Below are 20,460 nucleotides of genomic sequence, written 5' to 3'. Positions count from 1 at the left end.
GTGTGAACATTTATTTTACTATACGTGGTTGACTTTTCTTTAGCTACTTTCCTGTGTTTTGTATTGATCAGAACGTTTGTCATTTTCTTCTTTACCTTTATTTAACCAGGCAAGTCAGTTAAGAACAAATTCTTATTTTCAATGACGGCCTGTTCAGGGGCAGAACGACAGATGTGTACCTTGTCAGCTCGGGGGTTTGAACTTGCAACCTTCCGGTTACTAGTCCAACGCTCTATCCACTAGGCTACCCTGCCGCCCCTTTTAAATACATAGCTAGGCATTTCGGGTAGTAAATGTCCAACACGAGTATTCTCAGTATTCTAACGTAAGTGAAATTCTAACAACAAGTGAAATATTTACTATAAGATCTTATTTTACATGAGTAATATAGGCAATCTATAACAGTAACACACAGTGTCGCTATAGACCACAGAAATTAATGTCGTCGCTGATATTTTATGACTCCTCCTCTCTTAATAAGAAAGAGAATAGCGTCACCACTACCGAGAGCTTTGCGATCAGAAAATCTCGAACGGTGGTGAGATGGAGAGGGCTTGGCTGTGTACAGGATCTCTCCAATAGGCTTTTTGGAAATTCATGGATATGTGACTTTCCTACTGGGATAAAAAAAAATACACGCAGCGATGGGTAGTCAACGACAAAGAGAAATCGTTTGGATTCATTGCGTCGCGTTGCTTTGTTTATTTGACTGGTCTGCAGCGCAGATCTCTTACTCCGTTTCAGAGGAGGTGGACAAAGGCACGTTTGTGGGGAATCTCGCTAAGGATTTAAACCTTAATGTACAGGAACTGGAGTCGAGGGGTCTAAGGATTGTATCGGGACACAGTAGGCCTAAGAGGTATTTCGAGGCGAATTTGAAAACAGGAATTCTATATGTTCAGGAAAGGCTAGACAGAGAGGAGCTTTGTCCGAATACGGTAAAGTGTTCGCTAAACATACAGGCCATATTGAGCCATCCTACGCAGCTCCACCGTATAGAGGTGAATATCTTTGACATAAATGACAATGCACCATCTTTCCGTGAAACCGTGAAATTATTAAATATTTCAGAATCCTCATATCCCGGTGAGAGATACCTTCTACCGGTAGCTAATGACGCAGACACGGGCAGTAACTCGGTAAAGAGCTACAAGCTGAGCCCGAATGAACACTTTTCCCTGGATGTACAGAGCGGTGGAGAGCAGAGTGTGTCTGCTGAGTTAGTGCTGCAGAAAGCGTTAGACCGAGAGAAACAGCCTGTGATCCAGCTCACCCTGACCGCTCTAGATGGTGGAAATCCTCCAAGATCCGGAACATTACAGATTATTGTTAACGTAATGGATGTAAATGACAATACGCCAGTATTTAGCCAATCCCTTTACAAGGCACGTGTTTCTGAAAACGTTGCCTTTGCGTCATCTATATTAACAATCACCGCCACTGATTTAGATGAGGGGTAAATGGTGATCTTGTTTATTCTTTCATTGAACGGGGACATTTTAACCCTGCCGATACATTTTCCATAAATTCAGACACAGGTGAAATTAAAGTTAAGGGAAGTTAGATTTTGAGGAAAACGCTGCATACGAAATTCGTGTGCAGGTGTCAGATCGTGGGCACTCTCCTCGCAGTGCCCATGGTAAAGTGTTAGTGGAAGTTATTGATGTCAATGACAATACACCTGAAATATCAGTGACGTCACTTATGAGCCCAGTGAGAGAGGATGCTGAGTTAATGTCTGTGGTCGCCTTGGTCACAGTAAATGATAAAGATGGAGGTCAAAATGGCCTCACCAACTGTAAACTTGTAGGCTCTGTCCCTTTCAAACTAAAGTCGAACTACAAAAACGATTATTCTTTAGTGGTAGACGGGCCTCTTGATAGGGAGAGCACTGCTCAGTACAATGTCACTATCACAGCTACGGATGAAGGGACCCCGCCTCTCTCCAGCACCAGCGTTATTACTGTAGACGTTTCTGATGTGAATGACAACGCTCCTCGCTTCTCAGAACCAGTGATTAATGTTTATGTGAAAGAGAACAGTCCGGTAGGTGACGTCATTTATACGACGTCTGCTTTTGATCCAGATTCAGATGAAAATGCAAAAGTGACGTATTCATTATTAGATAAAAGTGTTTCAATATCATCATCTGTAAATATAAACTCAGATACAGGAGATATAGTCAGCTTGCAGTCTTTTAACTACGAGGAGATAAAAACTTTCCAGTTCAAAGTTCAGGCCTCAGACTCTGGTGTTCCTCCTCGCAGCAGCAACGTGACTGTGAACGTTTTTATTCTGGATGAGAATGACAACAGTCCTGGGATTCTCGCGCCCTATTCTGACCACGGCTCCGTTAACACTGAGAACATTCCCTATTCTGCTGAAGCGGGCTACTTTGTGGCCAAGATCAGGGCTGTAGACTCCGACTCTGGCTACAATGCGCTGCTTTCTTATCACATCTCTGAGCCCAAGGGAACCAACCTCTTCCGAATTGGAACCAGCACCGGGGAGCTAAGGACTAAGAGGCGAATGAGTGACAATGACTTGAAAACACACCCGTTGGTCGTGTTGGTTTCTGATAACGGAGAACCCTCACTGTCAGCGACTGTGTCTATTGATGTAGTGGTGGTTGAAAGTACAGGTGAAATCCAGACTCAATACAGAAACGTACCAAGAAAGGAGGAAAGCTTCTCTGATTTAAACCTTTATTTGCTGATCGCCATTGCCTCGGTGTCAATTATATTTTTATTGAGCCTGATCAGTTTAATAGCTGTAAAATGCCACAGGACAGACGACAGTTTCAGAAGGTACAGCGCCCCAATGATCACCACACACCCTGACGGGAGCTGGTCTTACTCTAAATCTACTCAGCAGTATGACGTGTGTTTCAGCTCAGACACACTGAAGAGTGACGTAGTGGTTTTCCCCGCGCCGTATCCACCTGCAGATGCAGAACTGATCAGTATTAATGGAAATGACACGTTTGACAGGACTCAAACATTACCCAACAAAGAGAAGGTAAGCTCTCTACATAAACCAGCCTTTACATTTCATATTGAATTCTATATATTTTACTCCTTTGAACTCGCAGTCAAAGCATATTGTTTTCAAAGTCGCTCTTACTTTGAAAACAGCAATCCTCTCCAAAGTGTTCACATTGACATTGTTTTGCACTGCGCGTGTGGTTCATGAAGTGGGCGTTGCTGTCCATGGTTCTGAAGGCGCGCTAAACTTCGAAGCTAAATATACGTGCCAAGCCTGCAATGCTTTGTGACTTGTGATTGGCTTTCTATGATGCTATAGGCTACAGAAATGTTGCACTTCTCAAATGTGTAAATGTGTCAGTCCCCAGCAAAGTGTAATGTGTGTATAGGATATTGTGAGTAAATAGGAAGTAACGTATACAACGTATGGGAAATATACAGCTTATATCTCCCGAGTGGCGCACCGGTCTAAGGCACTCCATCTTCGTGCTAGAGGCGTCACTACAGACCCTTGTTCGATTCTAAGCTGTATCACGACCGGACGTGATTGGGAGTACCAAAGGGCGGCGCACAATTAGCCAAGCGTCGTCAAGTTTAGGGTTTGGCCGGAGTAGGCCGTCATTGTAAAACAATAATTTGTTCTCAACTGACTTGCCTAGAAAATAAAGGTTGAGCAAAAATAAAAATGAGGCTACATTGATATTAGGCTACACAATTGAATATGACTTTGTCACCCTCAAGGTGAGTTCTTGAGCCATGTCTACCGTGGCTTTTCCTTTCAAAGGTCTATGTTCAGCAAGTAGGGAACTCCTAGCACAGTCCATGGCACTGAAACCGTTTGTGCTCTGATTAGGGGCAGTGTTCATTTAACATTGAATGCGGTTACATGCACATAATAATGCTATTATTGTGTATAGTCAGATTCATATATTAGTTTGATTAAAACGTTTATATGCTTTGCAAGAATAACGATTTCCTAATAATCTTGTTTCCGTGAACACATTTGAAATCAGGCCAGCTGGTGGCACTCTGATACGTGCAGAAAATCGTCAATCAAAATAAATGTTCTACCACAGCTAACATGTTATTTTTGGGAAGCATATTTGATTCTGAGTTCAGACATATAACGTTGGTATGTTAAAACTACCTCTAAGAAGCGTACATTCAGTTGATCTGAACTCACTTCACTCTAGAAATTGGGAGGCTCGCTCAGCTGGTGCTAGCACATGCGCAGATCAAACACACAGCTGGAACGCCAATTCAGGTGTTTACATGTCCTAATAAATCGAAAGATCGCTCAGGAAACCAGGTGTATTAATCGGCGCATGCTTACTTCCGATTTTGACATTACACTCATTAACATACGTCTTTACATGACGATTGCATAATCTCCCGACTGCCATAAACAGTTTCATATCGAATGATTAGTGTGTAACGCATGTAAACGTATTGATACCTTTCACAGGTGTAATGGAATAGATGCAACGTGGACATTTGTTCATGAGTATTGTGTATTTGCAGTCTCGAGAGCATTAGGTAGCCTAGTGGTTAGAGCTTTGGACTAATAACCAAAAGGTTGAAAGATCGAATCCCCGAGCTAACAAGGTAAAACGCTTTCGTTCTGCCCTCAACAAGGCAGTTAACCCACTGTTTCTAGGCCGTGATTGAAAGTAAGAATTTCTTCTCAACTGACTTGCCTAGTTAAATAAAGGTTCAATATAATGGTAGACCCTTGAGCTTTCCGTGTCAATGCCTTGAGTTTTAGTCCGCGCTACTCTTCTTTGATTGCTTTAGCTTCTGTCGTTGTTATCAGAACACGACCATGTGAAGATGTATTTCTTTATATGAGGTTACTTTACTTGCATGTAGCTACGTTCCCTGTGTTTTGCATGTGACAGCACATTTGTCCTTTTTAACACGTGGGCCTTTCGGTGAGTAAATGTCCAGTGTGATATTGTCGACTTTGAGGTCATCGCAGTATTCCAACAACAAGTGAAATGCAAGTGGCACACGGTGTCACTATAGACCACAGAAGTAAATGAAGTCCCTGATATTCCATGACTCCTCCTCTCTGAAAGAAAAAGAGAATAGAGTCACCAGTCTCGAGAGCTTTGTGATGCGAAACACTCGAATGGTGGTGAGACGGAATGGGCTGGGTGGATTTTTAAAAACATTTTACCGGTTTTTAGGTTTCGTGGAAATGTGAATATATTCTGTTGGATTAATTCATTTTGAAAAAGCAACCATGGGTTGTCGAAGACAAAGAGAAGGCGTTTGATTCAGTGCGTCGCGTTGCTTTGTTTATTTGACTGGTCTGCAGCGCAGATCTCTTACTCCGTTTCAGAGGAGGTGGAAAAAGGCACGTTTGTGGGGAATCTCGCCAAGGATTTAAACCTTAATGTACACGAACTGGAGTCAAGGGGTCTAAGGATTGTATCGGGACAGAGTAAGAGGTATTTTGATGCGAATCTGAAAACAGGAGTACTGTTCGTTAACGAGAGAATAGACAGAGAGGAGCTTTGTCCGAGTACGGTAAAGTGCTCTCTAAATATAGAGGCCATATTGAGCCATCCTATGCTTCTCCACCGCATCGAGGTGAATATTTTAGACATCAATGACAATTCTCCGTCATTCATTAAAAAGGTTGCTACTTTTAACATAACTGAATCTTCATACCCCGGCGAGCGATACCCACTGCCAATAGCGAATGACGCAGACACGGGCAGTAACTCGGTGAAGAGCTACAAGCTGAGCCCGAATGAACACTTCTCCCTGGATGTACAGAACGGCGGAGAGCAGAGTGTGTCTGCTGAGTTAGTACTGCAGAAAGCTTTAGACCGAGAGAAACAGCCCGTTATCCAGCTCACCCTGACCGCTGTAGATGGAGGAAAACCTCCACAATCCGGAACGCTGCCTATTGTTGTAAATGTCATAGATTCTAATGATAATTCACCCTCATTTAGCAAGCCGCTGTATAAGGTCAGTGTGCCTGAGAATATACCTTTTGGGACTACAGTCTTAACACTTAGTGCTACTGATATAGACGAAGGACTACATAGTAAACTTGTGTATTCATTCGTTGAGCGTGGGAATCTGAATCCTGCTGATATGTTTGCCCTAAATCCAGACACTGGGGAAATTACTGTAAAGGCGAATTTGGATCATGAGGCAAATGCTGCGTATGAAATCCGGGTGCAAGCAACTGACCAAGGTCCCTCACCCCGCAGTGGTTATTCTAAAGTGTTGGTAGAAGTTATTGATGTCAACGACAATGCCCCTGAAGTCTCGGTGACGTCACTTATGAGCCCAGTGAAAGAGGATAGTGAAATGGGGACAGTGGTCGCCTTGGTAACTGTGATAGATAAAGATGGAGGGAAAAACGGCCTCACTAACTGTAATCTTGTTGGCTCTGTTCCTTTTAAACTAAAGTCGAACTATAAAAACTATTATTCGTTAGTGGTAGATGGGCCTCTTGACAGAGAGAGTGTTTCTCAGTACAATGTAACTGTCACAGTTACGGATGGAGGGACCCCGCCTCTCTCCAGCACCAGCGTCATTACTGTGCGCGTTTCTGACGTGAATGACAACGCTCCTCGCTTCTCAGAACCCGTGGTTCATGTTTATGTCAAAGAGAACAGTCCGGTAGGTGACGTCATTTATACGATGTCTGCTTTTGATCCAGATTCAGATGGAAATGCAAAGATGACGTATTCATTATTAGACACAAGTGTTTCAATATCATCATCTGTAAATATAAACTCAGATACAGGAGATATAGTCAGTCTGCAGTCTTTTAACTATGAGGAGATACAAACTTTCCAGTTTAAAGTTCAGGCCACAGACTCTGGTGTTCCTCCTCTCAGCAGCAACGTGACTGTGAACGTTTTTATTCTGGATGAGAATGACAACAGTCCTGGGATTCTCGCGCCCTATTCTGATCACGGCTCCGTTAACTCTGAGAACATTCCCTATTCTGCTGAAGCGGGCTACTTTGTGGCCAAGATCAGGGCTGTAGACTCCGACTCTGGCTACAATGCGCTGCTTTCTTATCACATCTCTGAGCCCAAGGGAACCAACCTCTTCCGAATCGGAACCAGCACCGGGGAACTAAGGACTAAGAGGCGAATGAGTGACAATGACCTGAAAGCTCACCCGTTGGTGGTGTTGGTTTCTGATAACGGAGAACCCTCACTGTCAGCGACTGTGTCTATTGATGTAGTGGTGGTTGAAAGTACAGGTGAAATCCAGACTCATTTCAAAAACGTACTGAGAAAGGAGGAGAGCTTCTCTGATTTAAACCTGTATTTGCTGATCGCCATTGCCTCGGTGTCATTCATATTTTTATTGAGCCTCATCATTTTAATAGCTGTAAAATGCCGCAAGACAGACGACAGTTTCAGAAGGTACAGCGCCCCAATGATCACCACACACCCTGACGGGAGCTGGTCTTACTCTAAATCTACTCAGCAGTATGACGTGTGTTTCAGCTCAGACACACTGAAGAGTGACGTAGTGGTTTTCCCCGCACCGTATCCACCTGCAGATGCAGAACTGATCAGTATTAATGGAAATGACACGTTTGACAGGACTCAAACATTACCCAACAAAGAGAAGGTAAGATCTCTACATAAACGAGCCTATTTGTCTATTGAAATATTGCTTCATGAATTACTCCTTTGAACTCCCCATAGTTAAAGATAACTGTTTTCAAGGTTCCTCTTAGCTTGAAAAGAGCCTTCCACTTCAGAGTTATGACATTTGATTTGTTTCGCACTATGCCTTTGGCCTCCTGGCTTCATAAAGCGAGATTTGCTGTCCCTGGTTCTAAAGGTGTGCTAATCTTCTGAAATTAAGATTCGCGCGAAGCGCTGAATGCTCTCTGACGTATGAATGAATGGCTGCCCATGACACTTATCAACAGTGTTTAATCTTCACGAATTTGTGCAATTTTCTCACCCTAGCATTTGTATACATAGAGTATTTGCGAGAAAATAAGGTGGAACATATGGAAAATGTAAGTATGCATCATATTACAGATCGATGATATAGGCTACATAATTATCATCGACATTGAACGCCTAAAGTTGCATACTGTCGTATATTTGTCAATTTCAACCGCGTAGACCTATATTTGTTTCCAAATGTCTATCTATGTTCAGTAAGCGGTTAAATCTTACCGAATGCGGTCGAAACCATTTTTTGATCTCTGATGATTGGGACACTGGATTTTTTAGGTAAAACTTGTCACTGGTGTAATGGAGGAGATGCAATTTGGGAATTCACGTTTGAGGAGTGTTTCTTTGAAGTCTTGAGAGCGTCACGATGTTAACCACTTGAGCATAGCATAGCATAGCATATCTTCTGTCATTGTTATCAGAACATGACTGTGTGAACATTTATTTTACTATACGTGGTTGACTTTTCTTTAGCTACTTTCCTGTGTTTTGTATTGATCAGAACGTTTGTCATTTTCTTCTTTACCTTTATTTAACCAGGCAAGTCAGTTAAGAACAAATTCTTATTTTCAATGACGGCCTGTTCAGGGCAGAACGACAGATGTGTACCTTGTCAGCTCGGGGGTTTGAACTTGCAACCTTCCGGTTACTAGTCCAACGCTCTATCCACTAGGCTACCCTGCCGCCCCTTTTAAATACATAGCTAGGCATTTCGGGTAGTAAATGTCCAACACGAGTATTCTCAGTATTCTAACGTAAGTGAAATTCTAACAACAAGTGAAATATTTACTATAAGATCTTATTTTACATGAGTAATATAGGCAATCTATAACAGTAACACACAGTGTCGCTATAGACCACAGAAATTAATGTCGTCGCTGATATTTTATGACTCCTCCTCTCTTAATAAGAAAGAGAATAGCGTCACCACTACCGAGAGCTTTGCGATCAGAAAATCTCGAACGGTGGTGAGATGGAGAGGGCTTGGCTGTGTACAGGATCTCTCCAATAGGCTTTTTGGAAATTCATGGATATGTGACTTTCCTACTGGGATAAAAAAAAAAATACACGCAGCGATGGGTAGTCAACGACAAAGAGAAATCGTTTGGATTCATTGCGTCGCGTTGCTTTGTTTATTTGACTGGTCTGCAGCGCAGATCTCTTACTCCGTTTCAGAGGAGGTGGACAAAGGCACGTTTGTGGGGAATCTCGCTAAGGATTTAAACCTTAATGTACAGGAACTGGAGTCGAGGGGTCTAAGGATTGTATCGGGACACGGTAGGCCTAAGAGGTATTTCGAGGCGAATTTGAAAACAGGAATTCTATATGTTCAGGAAAGGCTAGACAGAGAGGAGCTTTGTCCGAATACGGTAAAGTGTTCGCTAAACATACAGGCCATATTGAGCCATCCTACGCAGCTCCACCGTATAGAGGTGAATATCTTTGACATAAATGACAATGCACCATCTTTCCGTGAAACCGTGAAATTATTAAATATTTCAGAATCCTCATATCCCGGTGAGAGATACCTTCTACCGGTAGCTAATGACGCAGACACGGGCAGTAACTCGGTAAAGAGCTACAAGCTGAGCCCGAATGAACACTTTTCCCTGGATGTACAGAGCGGTGGAGAGCAGAGTGTGTCTGCTGAGTTAGTGCTGCAGAAAGCGTTAGACCGAGAGAAACAGCCTGTGATCCAGCTCACCCTGACCGCTCTAGATGGTGGAAATCCTCCAAGATCCGGAACATTACAGATTATTGTTAACGTAATGGATGTAAATGACAATACGCCAGTATTTAGCCAATCCCTTTACAAGGCACGTGTTTCTGAAAACGTTGCCTTTGCGTCATCTATATTAACAATCACCGCCACTGATTTAGATGAGGGGGTAAATGGTGATCTTGTTTATTCTTTCATTGAACGGGGACATTTTAACCCTGCCGATACATTTTCCATAAATTCAGACACAGGTGAAATTAAAGTTAAGGGGAAGTTAGATTTTGAGGAAAACGCTGCATACGAAATTCGTGTGCAGGTGTCAGATCGTGGGCACTCTCCTCGCAGTGCCCATGGTAAAGTGTTAGTGGAAGTTATTGATGTCAATGACAATACACCTGAAATATCAGTGACGTCACTTATGAGCCCAGTGAGAGAGAATGCTGAGTTAATGTCTGTGGTCGCCTTGGTCACAGTAAATGATAAAGATGGAGGTCAAAATGGCCTCACCAACTGTAAACTTGTAGGCTCTGTCCCTTTCAAACTAAAGTCGAACTACAAAAACGATTATTCTTTAGTGGTAGACGGGCCTCTTGATAGGGAGAGCACTGCTCAGTACAATGTCACTATCACAGCTACGGATGAAGGGACCCCGCCTCTCTCCAGCACCAGCGTTATTACTGTAGACGTTTCTGATGTGAATGACAACGCTCCTCGCTTCTCAGAACCAGTGATTAATGTTTATGTGAAAGAGAACAGTCCGGTAGGTGACGTCATTTATACGACGTCTGCTTTTGATCCAGATTCAGATGAAAATGCAAAAGTGACGTATTCATTATTAGATAAAAGTGTTTCAATATCATCATCTGTAAATATAAACTCAGATACAGGAGATATAGTCAGCTTGCAGTCTTTTAACTACGAGGAGATAAAAACTTTCCAGTTCAAAGTTCAGGCCTCAGACTCTGGTGTTCCTCTCGCAGCAGCAACGTGACTGTGAACGTTTTTATTCTGGATGAGAATGACAACAGTCCTGGGATTCTCGCGCCCTATTCTGACCACGGCTCCGTTAACACTGAGAACATTCCCTATTCTGCTGAAGCGGGCTACTTTGTGGCCAAGATCAGGGCTGTAGACTCCGACTCTGGCTACAATGCGCTGCTTTCTTATCACATCTCTGAGCCCAAGGGAACCAACCTCTTCCGAATTGGAACCAGCACCGGGGAGCTAAGGACTAAGAGGCGAATGAGTGACAATGACTTGAAAAACACACCCGTTGGTCGTGTTGGTTTCTGATAACGGAGAACCCTCACTGTCAGCGACTGTGTCTATTGATGTAGTGGTGGTTGAAAGTACAGGTGAAATCCAGACTCAATACAGAAACGTACCAAGAAAGGAGGAAAGCTTCTCTGATTTAAACCTTTATTTGCTGATCGCCATTGCCTCGGTGTCAATTATATTTTTATTGAGCCTGATCAGTTTAATAGCTGTAAAATGCCACAGGACAGACGACAGTTTCAGAAGGTACAGCGCCCCAATGATCACCACACACCCTGACGGGAGCTGGTCTTACTCTAAATCTACTCAGCAGTATGACGTGTGTTTCAGCTCAGACACACTGAAGAGTGACGTAGTGGTTTTCCCCGCGCCGTATCCACCTGCAGATGCAGAACTGATCAGTATTAATGGAAATGACACGTTTGACAGGACTCAAACATTACCCAACAAAGAGAAGGTAAGCTCTCTACATAAACCAGCCTTTACATTTCATATTGAATTCTATATATTTTACTCCTTTGAACTCGCAGTCAAAGCATATTGTTTTCAAAGTCGCTCTTACTTTGAAAACAGCAATCCTCTCCAAAGTGTTCACATTGACATTGTTTTGCACTGCGCGTGTGGTTCATGAAGTGGGCGTTGCTGTCCATGGTTCTGAAGGCGCGCTAAACTTCGAAGCTAAATATACGTGCCAAGCCTGCAATGCTTTGTGACTTGTGATTGGCTTTCTATGATGCTATAGGCTACAGAAATGTTGCACTTCTCAAATGTGTAAATGTGTCAGTCCCCAGCAAAGTGTAATGTGTGTATAGGATATTGTGAGTAAATAGGAAGTAACGTATACAACGTATGGGAAATATACAGCTTATATCTCCCGAGTGGCGCACCGGTCTAAGGCACTCCATCTTCGTGCTAGAGGCGTCACTACAGACCCTTGTTCGATTCTAAGCTGTATCACGACCGGACGTGATTGGGAGTACCAAAGGGCGGCGCACAATTAGCCAAGCGTCGTCAAGTTTAGGGTTTGGCCGGAGTAGGCCGTCATTGTAAACAATAATTTGTTCTCAACTGACTTGCCTAGAAAATAAAGGTTGAGCAAAAATAAAAATGAGGCTACATTGATATTAGGCTACACAATTGAATATGACTTTGTCACCCTCAAGGTGAGTTCTTGAGCCATGTCTACCGTGGCTTTTCCTTTCAAAGGTCTATGTTCAGCAAGTAGGGAACTCCTAGCACAGTCCATGGCACTGAAACCGTTTGTGCTCTGATTAGGGGCAGTGTTCATTTAACATTGAATGCGGTTACATGCACATAATAATGCTATTATTGTGTATAGTCAGATTCATATATTAGTTTGATTAAAACGTTTATATGCTTTGCAAGAATAACGATTTCCCTAATAATCTTGTTTCCGTGAACACATTTGAAATCAGGCCAGCTGGTGGCACTCTGATACGTGCAGAAAATCGTCAATCAAAATAAATGTTCTACCACAGCTAACATGTTATTTTTGGGAAGCATATTTGATTCTGAGTTCAGACATATAACGTTGGTATGTTAAAACTACCTCTAAGAAGCGTACATTCAGTTGATCTGAACTCACTTCACTCTAGAAATTGGGAGGCTCGCTCAGCTGGTGCTAGCACATGCGCAGATCAAACACACAGCTGGAACGCCAATTCAGGTGTTTACATGTCCTAATAAATCGAAAGATCGCTCAGGAAACCAGGTGTATTAATCGGCGCATGCTTACTTCCGATTTTGACATTACACTCATTAACATACGTCTTTACATGACGATTGCATAATCTCCCGACTGCCATAAACAGTTTCATATCGAATGATTAGTGTGTAACGCATGTAAACGTATTGATACCTTTCACAGGTGTAATGGAATAGATGCAACGTGGACATTTGTTCATGAGTATTGTGTATTTGCAGTCTCGAGAGCATTAGGTAGCCTAGTGGTTAGAGCTTTGGACTAATAACCAAAAGGTTGAAAGATCGAATCCCCGAGCTAACAAGGTAAAACGCTTTCGTTCTGCCCCTCAACAAGGCAGTTAACCCACTGTTTCTAGGCCGTGATTGAAAGTAAGAATTTCTTCTCAACTGACTTGCCTAGTTAAATAAAGGTTCAATATAATGGTAGACCCTTGAGCTTTCCGTGTCAATGCCTTGAGTTTTAGTCCGCGCTACTCTTCTTTGATTGCTTTAGCTTCTGTCGTTGTTATCAGAACACGACCATGTGAAGATGTATTTCTTTATATGAGGTTACTTTACTTGCATGTAGCTACGTTCCCTGTGTTTTGCATGTGACAGCACATTTGTCCTTTTAACACGTGGGCCTTTCGGTGAGTAAATGTCCAGTGTGATATTGTCGACTTTGAGGTCATCGCAGTATTCCAACAACAAGTGAAATGCAAGTGGCACACGGTGTCACTATAGACCACAGAAGTAAATGAAGTCCCTGATATTCCATGACTCCTCCTCTCTGAAAGAAAAAGAGAATAGAGTCACCAGTCTCGAGAGCTTTGTGATGCGAAACACTCGAATGGTGGTGAGACGGAATGGGCTGGGTGGATTTTTAAAAACATTTTACCGGTTTTTAGGTTTCGTGGAAATGTGAATATATTCTGTTGGATTAATTCATTTTGAAAAAGCAACCATGGGTTGTCGAAGACAAAGAGAAGGCGTTTGGATTCAGTGCGTCGCGTTGCTTTGTTTATTTGACTGGTCTGCAGCGCAGATCTCTTACTCCGTTTCAGAGGAGGTGGAAAAAGGCACGTTTGTGGGGAATCTCGCCAAGGATTTAAACCTTAATGTACACGAACTGGAGTCAAGGGGTCTAAGGATTGTATCGGGACAGAGTAAGAGGTATTTTGATGCGAATCTGAAAACAGGAGTACTGTTCGTTAACGAGAGAATAGACAGAGAGGAGCTTTGTCCGAGTACGGTAAAGTGCTCTCTAAATATAGAGGCCATATTGAGCCATCCTATGCTTCTCCACCGCATCGAGGTGAATATTTTAGACATCAATGACAATTCTCCGTCATTCATTAAAAAGGTTGCTACTTTTAACATAACTGAATCTTCATACCCCGGCGAGCGATACCCACTGCCAATAGCGAATGACGCAGACACGGGCAGTAACTCGGTGAAGAGCTACAAGCTGAGCCCGAATGAACACTTCTCCCTGGATGTACAGAACGGCGGAGAGCAGAGTGTGTCTGCTGAGTTAGTACTGCAGAAAGCTTTAGACCGAGAGAAACAGCCCGTTATCCAGCTCACCCTGACCGCTGTAGATGGAGGAAAACCTCCACAATCCGGAACGCTGCCTATTGTTGTAAATGTCATAGATTCTAATGATAATTCACCCTCATTTAGCAAGCCGCTGTATAAGGTCAGTGTGCCTGAGAATATACCTTTTGGGACTACAGTCTTAACACTTAGTGCTACTGATATAGACGAAGGACTACATAGTAAACTTGTGTATTCATTCGTTGAGCGTGGGAATCTGAATCCTGCTGATATGTTTGCCCTGAATTCAGATACAGGTGAAATGACTGTCAAAGGACATTTGGATCAGGAGAAAAACGCAGCATATGAAATACGTGTACAAGCAACTGACCAAGGTTCATCACCTCGCAGTGGTTATTGTAAAGTATTAGTTGAGGTTGTTGATGTTAATGACAATGCTCCTGAAATATCAGTGACGTCATTAATGAGCCCAGTGAAAGAGGATAGTGAAATAGGCACGGTAGTCGCCTTGGTGACAGTGATAGATAAAGACGGAGGGAAAAATGGCCTAACTTACTGTAATATTGTTGAGGCTGTTCCTTTTAAATTAAAGTCGAACTATAAAAACTATTATTCCTTAGTTGTAGATGGGCGTCTTGACAGAGAGAGTGTTTCTCAGTATAATGTCACCATCATCGCTACGGACGAAGGGACCCCGCCTCTCTCCAGCACCAGCGTTATTACTGTGCGCGTTTCTGATGTGAATGACAACGCTCCTCGCTTCTCAGAACCCGTGATTAACGTTTATGTTAAAGAGAACCGTCCGGTAGGTGACGTCATTTATACGATGTCTGCTTTTGATCCAGATTCAGATGAAAATGCAAAAGTGACGTATTCATTATTAGATAAAAGTGTTTCAATATCATCATTTGTAAATATCAACTCGGATACCGGAGATATGGTCAGCTTGCAGTCTTTTAACTACGAGGAGATAAAAACTTTCCAGTTTAAAGTTCAGGCCACAGACTCTGGTGTTCCTCCTCTCAGCAGCAACGTGACTGTAAACGTTTTTATTCTGGATGAAAATGACAACAGTCCTGGGATTCTCGCGCCCTATTCTGATCACGGCTCCGTTAACTCTGAGAACATTCTCTATTCTGCTGAAGCGGGCTACTTTGTGGCCAAGATCAGGGCTGTAGACTCCGACTCTGGCTACAATGCGCTGCTTTCTTATCACATCTCTGAGCCGAAGGGAACCAACCTCTTCCGAATCGGAACCAGCACCGGGGAACTAAGGACTAAGAGGCGAATGAGTGACAATGACCTGAAAACTCACCCGTTGGTGGTGTTGGTTTCTGATAACGGAGAACCCTCACTGTCAGCGACTGTGTCTATTGATGTAGTGGTGGTTGAAAGTACCATTGAAATCCAGACTCAATTCAGAAATGTGCCGAGAACAGAGGAGAGTGTCTCTGATTTAAACCTGTATTTGCTGATCGCCATTGCCTCGGTGTCAGTGATATTTTTACTGAGCCTCATCAGTTTAATAGCTGTAAAATGCTTCAGGAATGACGACAGCTTCAGCATGCACAGCGCCCCAATGATCACCACACACCCTGACGGGAGCTGGTCTTACTCTAAATCTACTCAGCAGTATGACGTGTGTTTCAGCTCAGACACACTGAAGAGTGACGTAGTGGTTTTTCCCGCACCGTATCCACCTGCAGATGCAGAACTGATCAGTATTAATGGAAATGACACGTTTGACAGGACTCAAACATTACCCAACAAAGACAAGGTAAGGGTTACAGGTCAGTTAAAAGTGAAATCTGTTTTTCTCCCTTTGTTTAGGCCTACCAAGTTATCTGCATTGTTTTGCTTATGCTGGTTATTATGACGTTGTTTTGTTACTCGTTTGAATGATCGGTTTTATTTTAGAACGTTCTGAAGTTGTAACATTTGTACCAGTTGTAACATTTGTACCAGTTGTAACATTTGCTTGCTATTTGCCTGGATGGTTAAAGCGAGAGCGGTCTCGCTCTCCATGGTGCTGAAACGCATCACACCCGTTTGCGAGAAGTTTGTCTGATGAAGTGGCTGAACATTTGGGTTCTGGTGTCTGTGTTAACTAGGCCGTATCAAATTGAGTCCTTTTTACCTCATCACATTTAAAATACTGTAGAACTCACCAATATCATCGGATATTAACAGATATTGTGGTCATGATCCGTAGCTTGTATGGTCCCTTTATGTGTTTTGAGGGATTGCTGATTTTGGTCTTCACTTCCACAGAAATCTATAGCCGAGTTGTTCCGTTTTCTCTGTCGATATCCACGCGGTGTCGCTATCTGCTCTCACAGTGTAAATCCTCGCTCGTTGTTTGAGGCTCCTCCCTTTACAGGGGCATTGTTCGGTGTCGAAAAAAACGCTTTGTTTGCCCGAGCAGCAGAACATCGTGGATCTCGTCTGGGTCTGTTTTGGATTTTAAGAAATTACGCAGCTATGCGGACGACAGCTGCTTTTGGTAGCTGGAGGTTTAATAAGCATAATACTGTCACAATGACTCACCAAGCGTTTATTTTTCATCCGTGGATGTACTACCTTCTGCCTTTGTCCCATCTTTGGAGTATCGCATCAGCACAGATTGTCTATTCCATATCGGAGGAATCTAACCCGGGCACTGTTGTCGGACATTTCGCGAAGGATTTGCATCTTAACGTGCAGGACCTTGAATATCGTGGGTTTGAGATTTCGGGACTCAATAAGAGGTATTTCGATGTAAATACAAAGACTGGAATTTTGTCCGTGAGGGAGAGAATAGACAGAGACGAGCTCTGTACTCGGAGCACGAAGTGTTCCTTAACGCTAGAAGCCATTGTGAATTCGCCATTGAACCTATACCGGCTTGAGGTAAATGTTTTGGATATAAATGACAACTCGCCATCGTTTAGGTCTCCTAAAACCTATTTGAATGTATCGGAGTCTGCATTTCCAGGTGAGAGATTTCCTTTGGACAGCGCCTACGACGCAGACATAGGAGCTAACTCGGTAAAGAGCTACAAGCTGAGCCCGAATGAACACTTTTCCCTGGATGTACAGAACGGCGGAGAGCAGAGTGTGTCTGCTGAGTTAGTGCTGCAGAAAGCTTTAGACCGAGAGAAACAGCCCGTTATCCAGCTCACACTGACCGCTGTAGATGGAGGAAAACCTCCACGATCTGGGACCTCACTTATTATTATAAATGTAGAGGATGTTAACGACAATATTCCTATTTTCTCAAAGCCCCTCTACAAAGCTCGTATTCCTGAGAATAAGCCTCCAGGTAGCTCCGTGATTATGGTTCAAGCGAAAGATTCAGATGAGGGGCTAAACGGAGAAATAGTGTATAGTTTTATCAACCAAAACAATGACAATAGCATTGATGCATTCGCAATTAATTCCGTAACTGGAGAAATCACCGTGAAAGGCGTGGTTGATCACGAGACCAACAACGTTTTTGAAATCCGTATCCAAGCTAAAGACAAAGGCCACAAGCCAAGAGCATCTCACTGTAAAGTGCTGGTTGAAATTACCGACGTGAATGACAATCCACCAGAGATATCTGTCACGTCTTTAGTTAACGTTGTAAAAGAGGATGCGTCATTAGGGACAATGGTTGGCCTGATAACAATAATTGACAATGATGCAGGCAAAAATGGCGCTGTACAGGTTAAAATACTAGACTCCGTACCATTTACGATAAAGAGCTCTTATAACAATCATTATTCTTTAGTAGTAGATGGGCCTCTTGACAGAGAGGGTGTTTCTGAGTATAATGTCACCATCACAGCTACGGATGAAGGGACCCCGCCTCTCTCCAGCACCAGCGTTATTACTGTACACGTTGCTGATGTGAATGACAACGCTCCTCGGTTCTCAGAACCAGTGATTAATATTTATGTTAAAGAGAACAGTAAGGTAGGAGACGTCATTTGTACGACGTCTGCTTTTGACCCAGACTCAGATGAAAATGCAAAAGTAACTTATTCTTCATTAGATAAACGTGTTTTCGTATCATCTTCTGTAAATATAAACTCAGATACAGGAGATATAGTCAGCCTGCAGTCTTTTAACTACGAGGAGATAAAAACTTTCCAGTTTAAAGTTCAGGCCACAGACTCTGGTGTTCCTCCTCTCAGCAGCAACGTGACTGTGAACGTTTTTATTCTGGATGAGAATGACAACAGTCCTGGGATTCTCGCGCCCTATTCTGATCACGGCTCCGTTAACAGTGAGAACATTCCCTATTCTGCTGAAGCGGGCTACTTTGTGGCCAAGATCAGGGCTGTAGACTCCGACTCTGGTTACAATGCGCTGCTTTCTTATCACATCTCTGAGCCCAAGGGAACCAACCTCTTCCGAATCGGAACCAGCACCGGGGAACTAAGGACTAAGAGGCGAATGAGTGACAATGACCTGAAAACTCACCCGTTGGTCGTGTTGGTTTCTGATAACGGAGAACCCTCCCTGTCAGCGACTGTGTCTATTGATGTAGTGGTGGTTGAAAGTACAGGTGAAATCCAGACTCAATACAGAAACGTACCAAGAAAGGAGGAAAGCTTCTCTGATTTAAACCTGTATTTGCTGATCGCCATTGCCTCGGTGTCAGTGATATTTTTACTGAGCCTGATCAGTTTAATAGCTGTAAAATGCTTCAAGAGAGACGACAGTTTCGGCATGCACAGCGCCCCAATGATCACCACACACCCCGACGGGAGCTGGTCTTACTCTAAATCTACTCAGCAGTATGACGTGTGTTTCAGTTCAGACACACCGAAGAGTGACGTAGTGGTTTTCCCCGCACCGTATCCACCTGCAGATGCAGAACTGATCAGTATTAATGGAAATGACACGTTTTACAGGACTCAGACATTACCCAACAAAGAGAAGGTAAGATCTAGGCTATACATGAATGGACATTTTATTCTATTGAATTATACCGTTATTGCTCCTTTAAACTTCTTGCAGTCAAGAATATTGTTTTCAAAGTTTCTCTTACTTTAGAAAACAACCCTTAACTCTAGAGTTGTCACCTTTTGCTTATTTTCAATGAGCGTGTAGCCTCATGTCTTGATAGAGTGAGTGTTGCTGTCCATGGTGCTGAACTAGTTAACATCTGTGACGTTCGAATGTTTCTCTATGACGCTGTGGAAATGTGTTCCCAGTTACTTTTGTATTTGATTCAATGATCCAAAAATTAGTTGTTTCAATGGATGATAGAGTTTCAGCCTAATTGAAAAAGGCAAATTGTGAGCTTTTTAATGGCAGCAGAATCAGAACGTCAGCTGTTGTTTTCTTGATGGATTCTGTTTTTTTTCTTCATGATTGTGCAACAACCAATACTTTCTTTCATATGATGTAGTTTTATTTCCATTTTCTATTTATATAATGTCAACACTTACCCCCGTGTTTAGAATATTACTACTTAGCGCATTATTCTAAGTCCGTAGTCTCTCGCTCTCTCTCTTGCATCCACAAGATTGATTCATTGATGGTGATTGCATGTTGTTGAATCTTTTACAAACCACCACGGAGGTTCAGTGAAATATAAATTGAAGCAAACAGACAGTCATTTAAATTGAGTGTAAATGGAGGAGCCTGCGTTCCTGTGTATGAGTGAGCTGGCTTGGCACAAGCAGGGGCCTGCCTATCTTTTTGAGTCCCCAGGAGGTGTGTGGATGACAGGATAGGCCTCTCTCTCGCTCTCATGCCTTTTATTCTGCTGTTCCCTCAGCTTGGAGGATTACTACTGTAACAACCTTTTCTTTCACATCGGAGTGCATGAGTAATCCTTCTCTTTCATTCTCTCCCTTATCCTTTTTATCTATCCCCTCTGTTTCTCACCCCTGCTGTTGCTTTGTACATTTCCCTGACTCACTGTGCATTTCTCTCAATCTCATGGTCTCTCTGCTCCTATTGCATTCCCATCCTTTAATCGATTTCCCTCAAACCCTCTGCCCCTTTCCCTCAGCCACTATCCCTGCCTGTCTTTCTCGGTCTATGTTCCCTTTTCTAATTCATAATTTCTCTTTCCTCCAGTCTCACTGTTTCTCTTGCTTTCCCACCCTTCAATGCCCTCTTTGCCCCTCCCCTCCTACCTTTCCCCTCAGCCCACAGGCCTCGTTCCATCCCTCTTATTCTCTCTCCCCTTATTTCGCTCTCTATACAACATTTTCCTTCCATTTTCTCAGCCTCAGTGTTCCGCTCGATATCAATTCCCATCTATCTCTTTGTCTCCCTATCGCCC

The 20,460-nt window shown here is 43.0% G+C and overlaps 2 protein-coding genes across 8 annotated transcripts in view; both read left to right on the top strand.

The window, feature by feature from the left end:
- LOC115130568 (protocadherin alpha-C2-like) overlaps window positions 1–20,460 on the top strand; it is a 177,691-nt gene that overhangs the window by 100,587 nt on the left and 56,644 nt on the right. Inside the window, exon 1 of one of the 7 annotated variants that reach the window (XM_029661840.2) lies at window positions 13,570–15,972. The exons of 5 other annotated variants lie outside the window; for them this stretch is intronic. In XM_029661840.2, the coding sequence (XP_029517700.2) occupies window positions 13,603–15,972 (2,370 nt within the window). In that variant the 5' untranslated portion in view covers window positions 13,570–13,602. Of the gene's footprint in view, window positions 1–13,569; window positions 15,973–16,634; window positions 19,104–20,460 lie in introns of those variants that run through there. One more of the 7 variants, XM_029661836.2, reaches the window with a different exon arrangement.
- Window positions 545–10,952, top strand: LOC135572142 (uncharacterized). The gene is given in 6 exon segments (XM_065019172.1): window positions 545–1,455; window positions 1,458–1,559; window positions 1,562–3,090; window positions 5,197–5,257; window positions 5,260–7,627; window positions 10,640–10,952. Coding segments are annotated over 6 exon segments (5,184 nt in total). The 5' UTR covers window positions 545–644.

This window comes from Oncorhynchus nerka, linkage group LG6, assembly GCF_034236695.1.
Source record: "Oncorhynchus nerka isolate Pitt River linkage group LG6, Oner_Uvic_2.0, whole genome shotgun sequence".
Lineage (NCBI taxonomy): Eukaryota > Metazoa > Chordata > Actinopteri > Salmoniformes > Salmonidae > Oncorhynchus > Oncorhynchus nerka.
The sequence above is the reverse complement of the archived record's forward strand: the minus strand, read 5'-3'. Positions and strand labels throughout refer to the sequence as shown.